Genomic DNA, 15,745 nt, shown 5'->3' with positions numbered 1-15,745 from the left:
CCATTCTTTATATGTTAGGTGTTTTAATCTGTGCTCTTTTGTGTTTCCTTTAACTGCTTTTGTGCATAGTTGATTCCATTTTTTTCCTTTAGTTAGTATTTGGTTGGTCTGCTTTCTTTGGTGTGCTTTTATTTTCTCTGGTGATATCTATTTAGCCTTAGGAGTGCTTCCATCTAGAGCAGTCCCTTTAAAATATCCTGTGGAGGTGGTTTGTGGGAAGCAAATTCCCTCAACTTTTGCTTATCTGGGAATTGTTTAATCCCTCCTTCATATTTAAACAATAATCGTGCTGGATACAGTATCCTTGGTTCAAGGCCCTTCTGTTTCATTGCATTAAATATATCATGCCATTCTCTTCTGGCCTGTAAGGTTTCTGTTGAGAAGTCTGATGATAGCCTGATGGGTTTTCCTTTGTAGGTGACCTTTTTCCTCTCTCTAGCTGCCTTTCAAACTCTGTCCTTCTCCTTGATCTTTGCCATTTTAATTATTATGTGTCTTGGTGTTGTCCTCCTTGGGTCTCTTCTGTTGGGAATTCTGTGGGTTTCCCTGGTCTGATTGACTATTTCCTCCCCTCTGAAGTTTTCAGCAATTATTTCTTCAAAGACACTTTCTATCCCTTTTTCTCTCTCTTCTTCTGGTACCCCTATAATGCGAATATTGTTCCGTTTGGATTGGTCACAGATTTCTCTTAATATTCTTTCATTCCTGGAGATCCTTTTATCTCTCTCTGCCTCAGCTTCTCTGTATTCCTGTTCTCTGATTTCTATTCCATTAACGGCCTCTTGGACGTCATCCGGTGTGTTATTAAGTCCTTCCAGAGATTGTTTTATTTCTGTGTTCTCCCTCCCAACTTGATCCTTTAGCTCTTACATATTTCTCTGCAGGTCCATCAGCATGGTTATGACCTTTATTTTGAATTCTTTTTCAGGAAGATTGGTTAAATCTATCTCCACAGGGCCTCTCTCTGGTGTTGTCTGGGTGATTCGGGACTGGACCAAATTCTTCTGCCTTTTCATGATAATAGAGGTAGTCATAGGCAGGTAGTGCATGTGTTAGCTGGAAGAACAAAGTCCCCTCCTGCTTGCTGGTCGCCCTGCCCTTCTCCACTGCATGTGCTGGTTACCCGCACACCGGGAGCAGCCCTTGGAGCAGCCCAGAGCCCTGTGGAGAGAGGCAGGCACGCTGGGTGTGCTCTCCTGCAAGAATGGCACCCCTTGGTGCGCTGCCCCAGGTGGCTGTGCACTGGGAGTCGGCTCTCAGCGGCTGCTGTGGGCGCAGCCGCTCCCAGGCTGCTCTCCTGGGCCGCGTGGGAGGGGGAATGAACGATAGGCTGCTTATCGCCATGAAGTGCTTCAGAGCTGTGTTGCCACCCAGGGGGTTTGGACGCCTGAAGTTCCCCAGGATTCCCAGCCTGCTGGGCTGAGTATGCCGAGACTATTCCATCCAGCTGTTTAGCCCCTGTCCCTTTAAGACTTTCAAAAAGCACTCGCTTTTCTTTTGTCGCAGGGGAGCCAACTGCAGGGACCCGCTCACAGGTTTTACTTTTCCATTTCCTGAATATCCAGCACACCGTGCAATGTGTGTCTGTGCTCCCAGGGCGGATGACTAGGGCTGGTTATTTAGCAGTCCTGCACTTCCACTCCCTCCCCACCCCGACTCCTTTCCTTCCCCCGGTGAGCTGGGGTGGGGGGCGCGCTTGGGTCCTGCTGGGCTGTGACTTGTATTTTACCCCCTTCGTGAGATGCCGAGTTCTCGCAGGTGTAGATGTAGCCTGGCTGTTGTACTGTATCCTCTGGTGTCTCTGTTAGGCGTAGTTTTATTTGTTGTATTCTCAAAAATATATATAGTTTTGGGACGAGATTTCCGTTGCTCTACTCACACCACCATCCTCCCAAAAATCTCTGCTTAATTTTAATTATTGATTTTCACATACCACATTTTTGTTTGGAACTGTTCTCCCTCATCTGACACCCGATCCTCGATGTGAGCCATCTTGGGCTCTCTGGCTTGCTCTTTTTTAAATCTTTTTTTTTTTTTTGAGATTTTTCCATGTTAACTTGAAATATTCTCCCACTTGCTGTCCAGCTTTGATTGTGAGCTAGTGGGTTATACTTTCCATTATGTTTTTGTGTATGTACCTTTTTTAGTCTGCCTGTTTCTTTGGTCATTTTGCAAGACTAATTAGGATTCTTGATCATCAGTTTGTATTATCTATATTTAGTCTCTTTGTTACATAGAAGATAATTGAATTTATTTCCTTCTCTTTCAAAGGAGAATCAGTGTTCTTTGGACATGAAAAGCAAATTAAATACAAGTAAGCAAGCAGAAAATGGACAACCAGAACCACAAAGTAAGGTTCCAGCTGAGGACCTTACATTGACATTCAGGTAAAGAAAAGCCTATTTTCATGGTCTCATATTATCCAGTCACAACATAGGTACCTTCATAAGTATGATTTGGTTTTTAAAATATTATTCGGTATACATTGAGAAAAGAATTTTTGCATAAATTTAGGAGTTGCAAAACTTGTTTTAGAACAAATGCAAGGTTGAATTACCTTTTAATACCTAACAAATAAAATTTTCTGATGGCAATTTTTTCTTCCCTTTGTTTTTTACTTTATTTAAAACCAGTCAACATTTTCATGTATACCTTTCTAGTCTTTTTAAAGTGTGTTGGGCATTTAGCCTGTTTAAAACTCACCCACCCACCACCCCATCCCCCTGGATTTTAATTTGGTGTATCCCATATTATCCAATATTTTTCAGTAGGTGTGGAAAGATGAATGTCAGCTCTTAACAACTTACCAGTAAAGAATATTGTATTTGATTCTGATTACACATCTTGATCATTTCTTAGCGTATTTTGAGGCTTTTGACGTGTGGCCTTGAGTTGCCCTCCTGATAATATATAACAACAGTTTATAATGCCCTGTTGCTTTCAGGCTTAGGTTTTGGCTACTGAAATTCATAGTTATCCTGGGTTAAAAGTATTTCTTAGAATTGTAAATCTGCTAAAGCCGGGGCCAGCACTTTTTCTTAAAGGCTAGGTAGTAATTGTGCATTTTAAAATCTGTGTCAGAATTCCTAATTCTACCATTGCAGTGTGAAAGCAGCCATAGACAATATGTAAACAAATAGCCAGGCTGTGTTCCATTAAAGCTCTATTTACAAAAACAGACAACTGGCTAGCCTTAGTTTGCCAACCCCTGTGCAAAAGCATGAATATAGAGCTGTAAATTAAAGTTTGAAAGCCATTCAGATATTTTTCCATGCTGCTAAAGAAAAGCCCTGTTGATTTTATTCTACTAATCATTTTTCTCTCTCTCCTTTTTAAAATTCCAACTTTGTTTTTTAACATTAACAGTGATGTACCGAATGGATCAAACTTGACACAAGAGAATATCAGCCTCCTGTCCAACAAGACCAGCTCTTTGACCCTATCAGAGGACCCTGAGGGAGGAGAGGACAACAGTGACTCCCAGAGATCAGGAGTTAAATCCAGCTGTGCTCCTTAGAATATGAGGAGCCCTACTTTTATCTTCTGCTCCTGATCAGTTTGCGGGGCATAGGGGTAGGAAAACAGATAACTTCTAAACTTTTCTCTGAGAGTGGTCAGAGAAATCCAGAAAAGCTCCGGAGGCAATGTGCACAAAACACCACTACTAAAAACAAACCCTGCACATAGTTCACATTAATGCATTTTTTAATTTAAAAAAAAAGAAAAAGAAAAAGAAAATTAGCAGTATCTGCAAGCAATTCAGATTAAATTTGTTTTTGTTCTGTGAATGAACTTTATTTTAATAACTTTGGACGCCTTGGATCCAGGGCTTTAAAAAAAAAAGAAGATATTATATATACACTCTGTTTGATTAATTGTATGATCTTAATGAAGTAGGTTTCTCTTGTATTTTGGTATTATTACATACCCAGTGTATAATTCTTTATCCTAAATCCTTCCAACTCTCACAACCCTATAAATTAAAACAGACAAGAAGCATCGGCCTTTCTGTGAATTGTATGGTGCTTGGGAAACAAATGGCAACTGTAGATGAATTATTAGAAAATGTGCAGCAAACCCACGTCTAAGGCTATTTGGGAGCTATAATTTCATTTCCATTTCTCAGTCACTGGCTTTGTGTGTGGGTATGTTTTTCATATGGCATTAAAACTTTTATTTTTTGTTCAGGAGGGTTTTATTTCTTGCTTTTGTCTTTATTTCAACTTTTCAGAGAGATTACAAGACTCTATTTGAAGTCCTCTTTTCCATATTATAGATCCTTCTCATTCTCTTAATGTAGTCAGAAAGCTGAGTCAATGTTTTTATTTGCTTGATTAGATTTAAATGGAGATTAAGAATTCATCACTGAAAATACATGGTTGGTGTATTACCTGTTATTGAGCTGATGGTTGGAGATTTGGAGCTGTGTCTCTCCAAATTGAACTTTTGTTAAAATTATAGAATGTTCGAAAACTAGGACAGTTAACTGTGTTTTAAAACTGCAGCACTGCAATAAGAACAGAGCCATATTATTTCAGTGTATGCTTCTGTTTTACTCTCAAAACACAAAAGTATAAAATAAAATCCCTATATATTGGAGCCTTAGCTTTCAAAGAGATTTGGTAAATATGAACTGCCTGGATCTTAAGGATAGTATATGAATTGACCAGTTGTTGCTGTTCAGAATCATTAAGCACAAGTAGGTAGTACCAAGAAGTCAATTTTCACAGACTTGGCTTTACAATATGAAAAGGTTCTTCATGAAAATGTAAAAAGAATAAGAATTTTTATTAACTGGATCTGCTGCACATATTCTAATGCTATGTGTCTATACTGAACTATGACCCTATAAAACAGGCTTAGTGGGGATTATTTGATATATTCCTCTGTTTGTTGGATTTCTAAAAATTTCTTTCTGGGTTATACTCCTTAAACAGAAAGCACTGGTTATGTAATAAGTTACTGCATTGCTTTGGTTGGGTAAAAGCAAGTTTGTATTTTTCTTTTCCTTATTTTCTTAAACCTTAACTCCTGCTGAGGTCATAACAACCTCAGTGTAAGCTCTGTGTCCATCATACTGTTAACGGAAACAGTTGGGGGGTGGGGGGAGGGATTACAGTCCTGCCATTGCCTACCAGTAGGAGAGTCCAAACAGAACACTCTTTTGAGTAGCGATTATTTAATTTGCCCAGTCAAGGCACCGTGTTTATATACTATTTCACATTGAATTTGATTATGCCCTACAGACCTGGCTGGTCAAGGATTTGATATACACATATTGGCTTGGGATTCGAGCTTTCTTTTTTATTTAAATAAAAATTTATATATATATTATATATATACAGATATACATAGCTATATCTATATATATATTGGGTATGTTTTAAGGATTTTTTCGCATGAGCGCAGCTGTTGCAATAAAATGACTGATTGGGAGGTGGAAGCACTGAATGAAGAGGTGGCCTTTTTTCAGTCGATATCATAATTTCCTGTTTTTTTGTGGGTTTTTTTTAGTGTACTTGCCGTTTTGCTTTTGTGGGTTTTTTTTTTTTGCTTAAAACTCTCTTATACTTACTGTTTAAGTGCTTGTTTTTTGGGGAGAAGGAAAGACCCTTTTTTGTATGTGTGACAAGAGTTCCAAGATTTTTCATTTCTATAACCATAAAAGGCAACATTCTTGGCCTCCAACCTTCTGTAGGCAGATTTGGGCAGCTTTTATTTTTTTGGACATGTTAGATAATTCCTAAAATTTAGAAGCAGTTGGTTCAATTTGAAACTCAAAATGATTCTGGTATTGGAAGGGAATTTATGGGTATTGAATTTGTTGAAGTTCACAATAAAAGTAAAGTTCTGTTTTCGTTATTTGTTGAAACCCCTACTAATTCAACTTACATTATTCTTGTTCTTATTTACTTCAGATATGCTCATTCTTACTTTCACCATCTTGATTTTATAAACTAGGCAGGAACAGGAATTAACTTATATAGTATTTCTACTCTGAATAAAACCAGAAAGCCACCGTTTTGAATTGAGTTAAAATAGTCTGTCTTCCACTCCTTAAGATATTTTCATTTTCATGGGGAAAACCTCTTAAATTGTAGCCTTAATCCTAGATGTACTTCTCAAAGGCCCCATACTCTGGAGAAAATCTGGTTGGATAGAAGGATAGAAGAATGATATATTGTCCCACTGTGCCTATAACTTACCTATTTTAAATTGGTCACTCTGCCTTACCTCATGGAAATTCTTGGAACTTTCCTAGTGCTTAGAAGCAGTTTTAGTAATTAAGTTGAACCTCCAAAGTTTGGGGGTGTTTTGTTTGTTTGTTTTTCATTTTCTCTATGATAGTGATATGTGAGCCTGTAAAGGTAAATGGCCTGTTTGGGCAAAACTGATTGACTCTTTAGCTGATTTTTGTCAAAATCTGTAAAAGGCTTTGATTGTTCTGTCTTAATTTACTCCCTTTAGAGACAGTTAGAGGTGAAATCATTCAGGCAGGAAATACAGTTTTTATGCTTTCTACTTACTAAAATACTAATTTCCTCTGAATATGACTGTTTGCTTTTCATGGAATTCAGAAGCAAGACTCATACATCTCAGGTGAACATGAACAATTCTGAGAGGGTTAAGGTAGGAGTCATAGCATTGTGTCTACTCTTGCTTAGATAACACCAGGATTTTATTACAGCTAGGAATACAAAAGTACTTTGCCTGAATCTTTTTTCAAGGGGTCTCTGGAAAAGGGTAGGAGAACTGAGAATAAGGTAATCTAGATGCAATTTCCTGACATACATGCAGTTCTTTTGCTTTACTTAATGGACACTGTCACAAGATAAGTCCAGTAGCTGCCCTGTCTTGGGTAATTTACATAAGCTGAAGTGACCAAAGATTCATTCCTTGTTACTTCTCTAATCAAAAGAAAATTTAGTTACAGCATAAGTTTCTAGTGATATTATTCAAATGATAAGTGCTTCTAATGCCAGGTATAGATATTCAACTGCTAGAACATATAAAAATTTATTAGATAAAAGCAGTAATGTGGCTGATTCTCTTCTCCCATATTATTTCCCTTCTCTTCTCCTGGTCTTTCCCATGTATTTATTCTTCTGCATAAAACACAAGATTTGCTACCTTGAATATGTAACTCCATCTGACTTTCTGTAGGTCTTCAGGGTTGAAGCGCGAAGTTTTTTTTTCCTGGCCCTTTTCTATCTTGCAAATTCCCCTAGACTTCCCCACTGCCCTCCCTAATCTGCAACAGTGACAGTTTGCTGCCTCAAAACAGAGCATTCAAATGAATTCGCTTAGCCAATAACTTCTGTGAAGTTGCCTTTTCTAATGGTGTTATTACTCAGTGATGCACAAATGTGGTATTTGCCCTACTGGTAGGCAAACAAAGGTCTGGTTAAGAATGGTAACCTGCTGTTTTCTTTAAAGGAGAGCCAAAGACTTGTGCTTTACTCTGTTTGGGTTTTGGGGAATACGGTAGCCATTTTGATTGTGTAATCTTTTAGTATTGTGAGTTGATTTGTACTGTGTTAAGTAGATTTGTCTAAAAGTTAACTGTTAACAGTTAGCTGGCCTTATAAAATGTAAAAGTAGTGAAACTCATAAGTTTCTCTAAACCAGTGAATGTCGTCTTCCACAATACTGTGGGTAAAGCAGTCCCTCCCCTACTTCTTGGGGATCATCTTGTCATGATTTCATCTTGGGTGTTTTTGGTTTTTCCCTTGTGCCTGAAGGACAGTCTCTTATCACTATGGTCAAGTCACAGGACTGAGTAAAAGAATTCATGAGTATGTGACTGGTGAGAGTTAACTGCCGTGTATGTTAGGTTATAGTATATTAAGATCTGGAGAAAAATAGGTTCTTTTTACTAAAGAGTGTTTGGTTGCTATTATATACAAATTGTCATGGGTAGAGCCCTTATCTATGCTCATCTTTTTTCAACTTAATGCTCATTTTAAAGAACAGTAAAGGTTTCATATATAAATCTGTCTGTAAAAAACACCTGTAAAGATTTGTTTCATTAAACGGAAAGACCCATTTACTTTTTAGAGGAAATTAATTGTAGTGTTTACTTAGATTTTTACCCTAAAATAGTCCAGTTTTGCTTATTTTTATTTTTTTAGTTGGTGATACATGGTTATAATAAGTTGCAAGGTGATTTCTTCCCTGAAAAATCTGCCTAACCTTTTATGTCAAAATTAGAGCTACTAAACTAAAGCAAATGTCACTTGATTGAACATTAGGGATTGAGCAAGCAAGCAGTCCACTACCTTCATCGCTACCTGAGTGCCCATACTCTCGCCTCACTAGCTTAGACAGCTCTGATTTATATTTATTTGTTGCTTCAGCTCAGCTTTATGAAATTTTCCTGCTGAGATGACTTACTGGAGTTGTAGGTGGAGTGCAGTTAATATTTTGTTTAAATTCTTAATTCAGCTTTTCAGAACCCTTTGAGTAAGAAAGCTGTTTTTGTCAAAGGGTACCCTTAATGATAGCAAATACCTGCTTAAGATTTGGTTTTTAAGATTTTATTTCTTAGACTTGAAAAGATGTTTTCAGATATAATAGATTACAATTAATAAGTAATACTAACTATAATGTTAATAAAGAAGAGGAAACTGCCACCACCAGGAAGAAGTAACACCTTTTAATAGTAAATGTGTTCCCAATAGGTGAATTTTCAATACTGCACTGATAAAGTGGGTAAAGAGCCCTCTGAAATTCTATTGAGATAAAGGGACTTACCTCACCACTGGAATTCTTGTTTTCAGAACCTCTGAATTTTCAGCCAAACACTGAATTCCCCCTAATCTTTATTCCTGAGCAAAACATCCCTAGAGTAATAACCTCTGTTTTCACAAGAAAATAAGGCACAGTAACTCAACAAAGAGAACTAAAATAAACCTCAAGACTATATTATATCCAGAAGTATGTATTTATAAAAATAAAATCCTGTGGAGTTAAGTGTATTATATACTACTAGATAAGGCGACTTATTTTCTTGTATTGAGTCTCACTGTGTCTGGTTGGTTGGTTTGGTTTTTATTTTGTTTCATTGTTTTTCTTAAACTCCTTAAGTGACAGAGCTCACAAGTCTTTGGCATCCAGTCTGGGTTGTACATGCAGAGCCATCTTATACCTGGAAACTGCCCCCACCCCCGCCGAAGCTATTGCATGAAAGGGCCAAGAAAAGGTGGGAACTAGTGAGTGGGTGCGTGATTGGTTGCCTGGTTGGTTGGCTGCCTGATGTTTGCAGCCAGCTCTTGGTGGTGTGATCGCTCAGGCTCACTGATGGTTGCCACACTCACAGGAGTATCTGATCCACCCTGCAAAATGTTCCTCTCATTTAAAGGCATTTTTAAGGTTCTGTTTATCATTTTTACATCCTCTGTTCAACTAAAACACTGTCCTGAGAGCTACTTCTTCCAGGAATATTGTGGCCTACATTTTTAGTATCCCATCTATTTCATCCTTCCTCTTCCTCCTTCTACTTTCTGGGAATGAAAGGAACTTGGGAGGGGAAAACAATTTTTTTTTTCATTCATTGATCCACAGGTCTCATTATCTTTATGATGAATCTGTGACTCTGGAGCAAGAACAATGGAAAAAATGAAGATAATGAACAAAACCCTTCATCCTCTTAAACATTTTCCAGTTGTGAGATTCCTCTTTGTGCATGGTCTCTTCCCCTTGTTCCGCCTGGTCCTCTTCTTCCTGACTTTGGTCTGTTAGGTCTTCAGGCTCATATCAGTCTCCCGAGACATTCTTCGGTCATTATCACCTTTTTGGGTGGGTTTTATTTTGTTTTGTTTTATTTTTTTTTAATAACTTTTTAACATTGATGCATATTTGCTTGGGATAGAGCTTGTGCAATTTACCAATCGTATTGATTGTATGTGATTGTGCCCTGCAGAGGTATACTTAACATGACAAAAATAAGTTAATAAAGGAGCCCGTGAGATTTGAGTCAGGTTATAAATGACTTCATGAAATCACTTAGTTTTGGATAGTGAGAATTTTCTGTCTTCTGTTCTTATAAAATCAATGCTAGACAAAAATACCATTTTTAAAAGGTTTTCTTGCATTCCTGTTTTTTCCCTTGCCTGTGCTACTTGTTCTTCCTTGCCTGCCCCCACCCACCTGTTAAGAAATAAAAAAATTTAACCTTAAAGTGATACCTTGATTTATAAATTGCTGATATTAGTGAAGTTTTACTTTTTCCAAGTGTTTCCAGCTAAAAAAATTAATGAAGACAAATAATGGGTTGAAACTTCACAAGCTGTGAATAATTCCTTAGCATCTGGCAAACTGAAATTTTATTTGAAGACTTTATCTCTTAAAGTTTGGGCATAGGGAAAAATGTCCTGTTTGAAATGGACCATTTTCCATTTAATCTGTTTATATTTCCAGTTTTTAAACAGCCTTCAAAACAAGTGAGGTGGAAAAAAAGAAATGTAGGAAGACAGTTCAGGACAGCAGAGCTCTGGGTCTGACTTATCACAGGCCTTTGAGAAGATTAAGGCCATCTTTTTCAATTTTGTATTATTTGTGTGCATGTTGTTTATATCAGAGATACTACATTTGTTAAAATGGTATTTCCTTCCTTTATTACCTTGGAAACTGACTCAGCCTCATCTTGCTCCTAATTAGTGTTTAAGGCCCCCATGAGTTGCAGATAAAAGGATTATTTTAACAAATAGGAGGAGGTGATTCACCTTTTGGTTTGTAAATATATGAAAGTGTGTACAAGGTCTTTATCTGCTTTCTGTCAGCATTTATATTAAATGATAAGTTAATGAGAAACGTGTGGTCTTTTTTGTAGATGAATCTGTGCCATCTTATTCTAACCTTGGGATCATTTTCTTACACCTTAATGGAGTTTTTTTTTTTTGTAGTTGAAAGAATGTAGTAGATAGTGTGCACAAACACATTCTCATAGATCACAGGAGTTAGTCCAACCTTAAATACACCACAGCCCACATTCCTTCATTTCTTCATGATTGTACATTAGGAGAAAAGGTAATGGTTCTGAGATCCTGCTATCAATGTTCAGTGAGACTCCACGGCTAGCATCTTAAGTCCTGCTTTATGGCTTCTCCAAGTCAGAACCTTCTTTATGCTTAAGGAGCATGGACTTGCTCTGGGAGCCTTCCTAATACCAATTATCTTTCCATTCTCACTGGCTTGTCCTGAAAACCCTACCCATTATTCATTCCTTAGAGTTGGAGGATAAATGTAATTTTATTTCCTCTTAGAGACCACAGTAAAATCCACCTTAACAACTCTGTCATGAAGAGAAGAGGGGAGGGGACTGAATTAAAAGAAGTTTAAGAGATACAAAAATCAAATGCAACGTGTGAACTTAGCTTGGATCCTGATTCCAACCAAATGTACAAGGACATTTTTTGTATGTTTAGGGAAATTTGACTTTATTAATATTGGGAATTAGGTAATACCAAGGAATAATACTTTTGTGATAACAGCAATATGGTTATATAAGAAAATGTTCATATTTTTAAAAGATGCATAACAGCAGCTGGAGTTTCCTTTAAATATTTTTAAAAGAAAAATAATACACGTTACCAGTGAATGTGAACAGTTAGCAATCGAGTGTCCATTGGTACCATATCTGGCTTCAAGAGAAGGGCCTATAGTAAAAAACTTAAGAGGTTTATTAAAGGATGGTAACTAGTGCAACCATCTTGAATGTTTGAAAATCTGTAGGGTTACTAAGTCCAAAACCAGACCTGCCCTCTCTGACCCCTTAGACTGAGAATCACACAGAGTAGTTTGGTCTTTGTGTGCATTAGCCCTTTAGTTCCAGTAACCAGCTAATCTGTTAACGACCGATTAGTAAATCTCTTTTCAGCCTGGTGGCTAGTTGAGTTAGTGGCTGCAACCCTTATCTGGGACACCTAGCCCATCAAAAGTGGGCCTTAAACTACCCAGTGAATATCCACTGCAATTATTTATTAAGTTTACTGAGTGCTCCCCATATGCATAACTAGATGACAAAAAGGAATTGCTGTCTACCCCTAAGGAGCTTAGACTCCAGTTTCGGAACCTGACGTACATGGTTTAAAAATAGATAACGATCATTTACAAAACAGTAGGCAGAGTTATTATAGAACTATTCAGCCATCATTGTTCTCAAAAGGGAGCCGTGATACTCTACACAAAGATTGAACATCACCTGGCTGTGCAGCAAAGGCTTTCGTGAGGAATTTGCATTGAAGGTAAGACTTGGAGGATGGAGAGGGTGCTGGAGAGCTGACATGCCTGGTCAGAGAAAACAGGTTGTGTGAAATCTGCTCAAAAATCCCCCTATGTTATGGGAACTGGAAGAAGGTTGGTGAGGCCAAAGGGACTGAGAGTGGCGTGAGATGAGGCAGAGCCAGATGACAGTGGCCTGAGACCATGTTTGGGTTGTATTCTGAAAGTAAGGGAAACCCAAGAAAGGGTTGTAAGGGAGATGAGGGATCGTGATCGCATCTGTGCTGTTTGTTTATATTTATGGATAGCTTCCATGTCGGTGCTTTTCAAATTTAATGTGCATACATTTCACCTGGTGCTCTTGTTCCAGTGCAGTTAGACTGTTTCCACAGGTCTGGAGTGGGGCCTGAGATGATCTAACATGCCCCCAGGTGAGGCCGGCACAGTTTATCCAAAGTCCACACTTGAGTAATAAAGCTCTGTGTGATAGGTAATTTTGGATGCAAAAAGATCCAGTTTGTGCCGATCAGACTTAGGAAATGAGTGAGATATAAAATATAAATTAGCACTCCCTGGGTTGCTTAAAGGAAAATGTGTAGAGCCAAGAGAAGCAAGGTGATTTAGAAAAGTATTTGCATCTGCAGAGTCGATCCAGAAAGGTAGAGAAGGGTTTATATGGCGAGCAAGGTTGGGAGCAGAGACTCCAAGCCCCGGAGCACACGTAGTCATGAAAGAACGTAGCCTTGTGCTGGTACTCCGAGGAGCTGCGGGTAGCTAGAAAAGTTTGACTGAGGCCAGGTCTTGGAATGCTTTGTGAGCTATTCTGACTCACTGGGTTTCATTCTTTAGCAGTTATAAGCCAGAGAGAGATGTGATCATTGTGATCTGAAGTAAAATAGGGCCTGAGTGGAGAGCCTGGTTGTGAATCTGTTGCAATAGACTTAGAAGAAATAATGAGGGCCAACACTAGAACAATGGCATGAAGAGCAGCAGGAATTTCTGAGAGTGTAATTGAGCCATAACTTGAGGACAGATGGCACCAGCATGACTGGCATTACTAAACCCCCAGGGGTGGTACCAGTCAGCTGCCTGACCAAGCACTGGTTCCCTTGACAAGCACTAGGTCTGTTCCTATGGTATCAGGTTATAGGGGGGTAAATAGTACGTTTGCAGCATCAAAACCCTTGAAAATACTCAGGTTCAAGGAAAACCTACAGCCTCAGCTTATCACCTTCCTATCCTCCCAAGTCTAAAGACATTCAGGTTATTAACATCCAAAAGGTGCTCTCTGATTTTCTCCTGTCTCCCCGCTTTCCCTCATCATCTAACCAACTGAGTCTCTTATCCTTAGAAGAAAGCTAGGGCACCTGAACTGCACCTAGGCCATAGCTCAGGCTGCCTCTCCAGAATGGGCTGGTCCATTTGCAAGCATCTCCAGGGTTTTGCCTCCAGCACCATCTCCTGGTTGCCTGAACTCCTGCAGCCACCTGTGATGTGACTCCTGGAGGTTTCTGTTCCAGGTTAGAACAGCCTGTTCCCAGGCAGCAGCCTCTGTGGGTCTTCAGTTCCAGCCTTTGGGAAGGGCCTGAAACCTGTTTGAGTCCTGATGGGATAAAAGCTGCTAAATTGCATTCACTCCTAGACCCACATTTCTACCTCAGCCCTCAGTGGACTTTCTCAAATGTGCTACAGCATCCCTTACTGCCTGTCACATAATTGGCCTCTGCTTATGAAAACACACACCCTTGGCTTTAGCTTTACTGTGAGTTTCTTCCTGTTGCTCTGGATCTGTCCAACCCACCCCCTTTCTCTCCAGAGAACTTTCTCCCACTACCTCTGCCTCTGCCGTGTCTAGTTCTCTCTCACCACCTACAACTTCCTAAACTAATGTGGAAGCGATAGCTTTTGACTCCATGAAGCTCTCTTACTGAGCCACCCAAGAATATCCTTGCCCAATGTTTCTGTTCATGCAAGATGTCAGTTCCTCTGGATAAGTGTTTTTACTTGATCTTAACTTACCACTTGGGAGATAATTTAAAGTGTTTTACTATTCATAAGTCAGCAAAACCACTCTGAGCCTGGATTTCTTGAAACACAAATATTTACTGAATACTTAGTGCATTCAAGACTCAGTGGCATGTGCACTGCCCATGTTCAATAAATATTTGTTGTGATATGGTTTCCCTGAAACGAAAACTGAACTTTTTACCGTTGTGAGAATTTGGACAAATTCCCATGAAATGCTTTGACAGTCTCACCTGAAAGCTGCCAGATGATAATGTAGGGTTTATTTTGATAAATTTTATTTCACCTTAATTAAAATGTCATAGCCGCCTAGTAAACTAGAAATCCAGGAGAGTTGGAAACAATTTTGTTTTTTTGTGTTAGATGTTGCCCCAAATTTCTGTCGAAGAGTTACTGAGTAACCACAGCAAGAGCTCAGCTCTACTATTTGTCCTCTGCCAAGGTCTTAACTCTTGGATCCAAAGACTGGAACAGCCCAGGCTAGAAGGCAAGGGTGGGAGCCACCTGAATTACCCGCATGGAGGAGTTACTCCTCACACTAGAGGCAGGGCGACAGAAAGAGGAATTTTTTTATTTTATTAATGACCTTGAAGGAAGTACTTTTATAAAAAAAGAGGATGGAATGCTACATTCTATTCACCCCATGGCTCCTCAAGTCTTTCCCAGAAACGGCAGAGCAGAGGCCCTCCAAGATCGTTTTCAACCTCGTTTCCACTCAGAGCAAAGAAAAATAGTGCGATGCAGAAGTAGAAAATCTTCAAAAACTTTTACTTGAAAAAATTTCTTAAGCCTGCCTCCAGAAAGGGTTAGACGTTTCCATGAAGTGTGATTTAAATATACAGTTATTAAAACACTAGAATACTGATGACTGTGTGTGTGTGTAAGGCGAGATACCCAGCTTAGTTTGCCCAGCATACAAGCTCTATTTCTTTTTCTCATCTAACCAGTCTAAGATGAACCAAGAGGAAAGGGATTTGGTGGCATCAAAACCTAGACAGTGAAAGCCAAAAGGAACTGTGTGTAATGAGAATGAGAAACTAAAAAGACTCCAAAACACCAGCTGAAAATCTGAAAATCTCGTTTGGAATGTGCATCAGAGACAGATGCTTTATAATACAATACGGGTATCCACTGAAAAAGGTGGTAGGGCCCTGGGTTCATTTCTGGTTCCTGGATTTTGAGGGAATCATGGACAAACTTGATAGCCACCTTCCAGAGGAGAACCACATGGGGACATCTGGTAGGACCTGCCCCTAGAAAGCAACTGGACACTGAATTTTAAGCAAGGAAGACATGGACATCTGTTCATCATTATCATGTAGTACAAGACCTGTGAGACAGGCAGACAAGCATTTGAATCTCAGCTGTGCTGAGATCTGTCATTTAAGGCAAGTTCTTAGCCCTTGTGGATAGCCGTTTTCTCACCTGTAAAGTGGGCATACTAGTAACTTTCTGGTAGAGCTCACAAAAGAATTATATAATCTAATGCCTGTAAAGC

At 39.0% G+C, this 15,745-nt stretch overlaps 1 protein-coding gene across 4 annotated transcripts in view; it reads left to right on the top strand.

Annotated features, from left to right (window-relative positions):
- Nucleotides 1–10,812, top strand: part of RC3H1 (ring finger and CCCH-type domains 1) — a 58,470-nt gene extending 47,658 nt beyond the window's left edge. For all 4 annotated transcript variants that reach the window (XM_017673687.3, XM_073216777.1, XM_017673682.3 and 1 more), the window contains 2 exons: nt 2,272–2,387; nt 3,367–10,812. In XM_017673687.3, coding sequence (XP_017529176.2) covers nt 2,272–2,387; nt 3,367–3,517 — 267 coding nt within the window. In that variant the 3' untranslated portion in view covers nt 3,518–10,812. The remainder of the gene's footprint in view (nt 1–2,271; nt 2,388–3,366) is intronic.
- Nucleotides 10,813–15,745: the final 4,933 nt, after the last annotated feature.

The sequence above is a fragment of the Manis javanica genome, chromosome 11 (assembly GCF_040802235.1).
Source record: "Manis javanica isolate MJ-LG chromosome 11, MJ_LKY, whole genome shotgun sequence".
NCBI classification, from domain to species: domain Eukaryota; kingdom Metazoa; phylum Chordata; class Mammalia; order Pholidota; family Manidae; genus Manis; species Manis javanica.
This window is presented reverse-complemented; position numbering and strand designations above follow the sequence as displayed.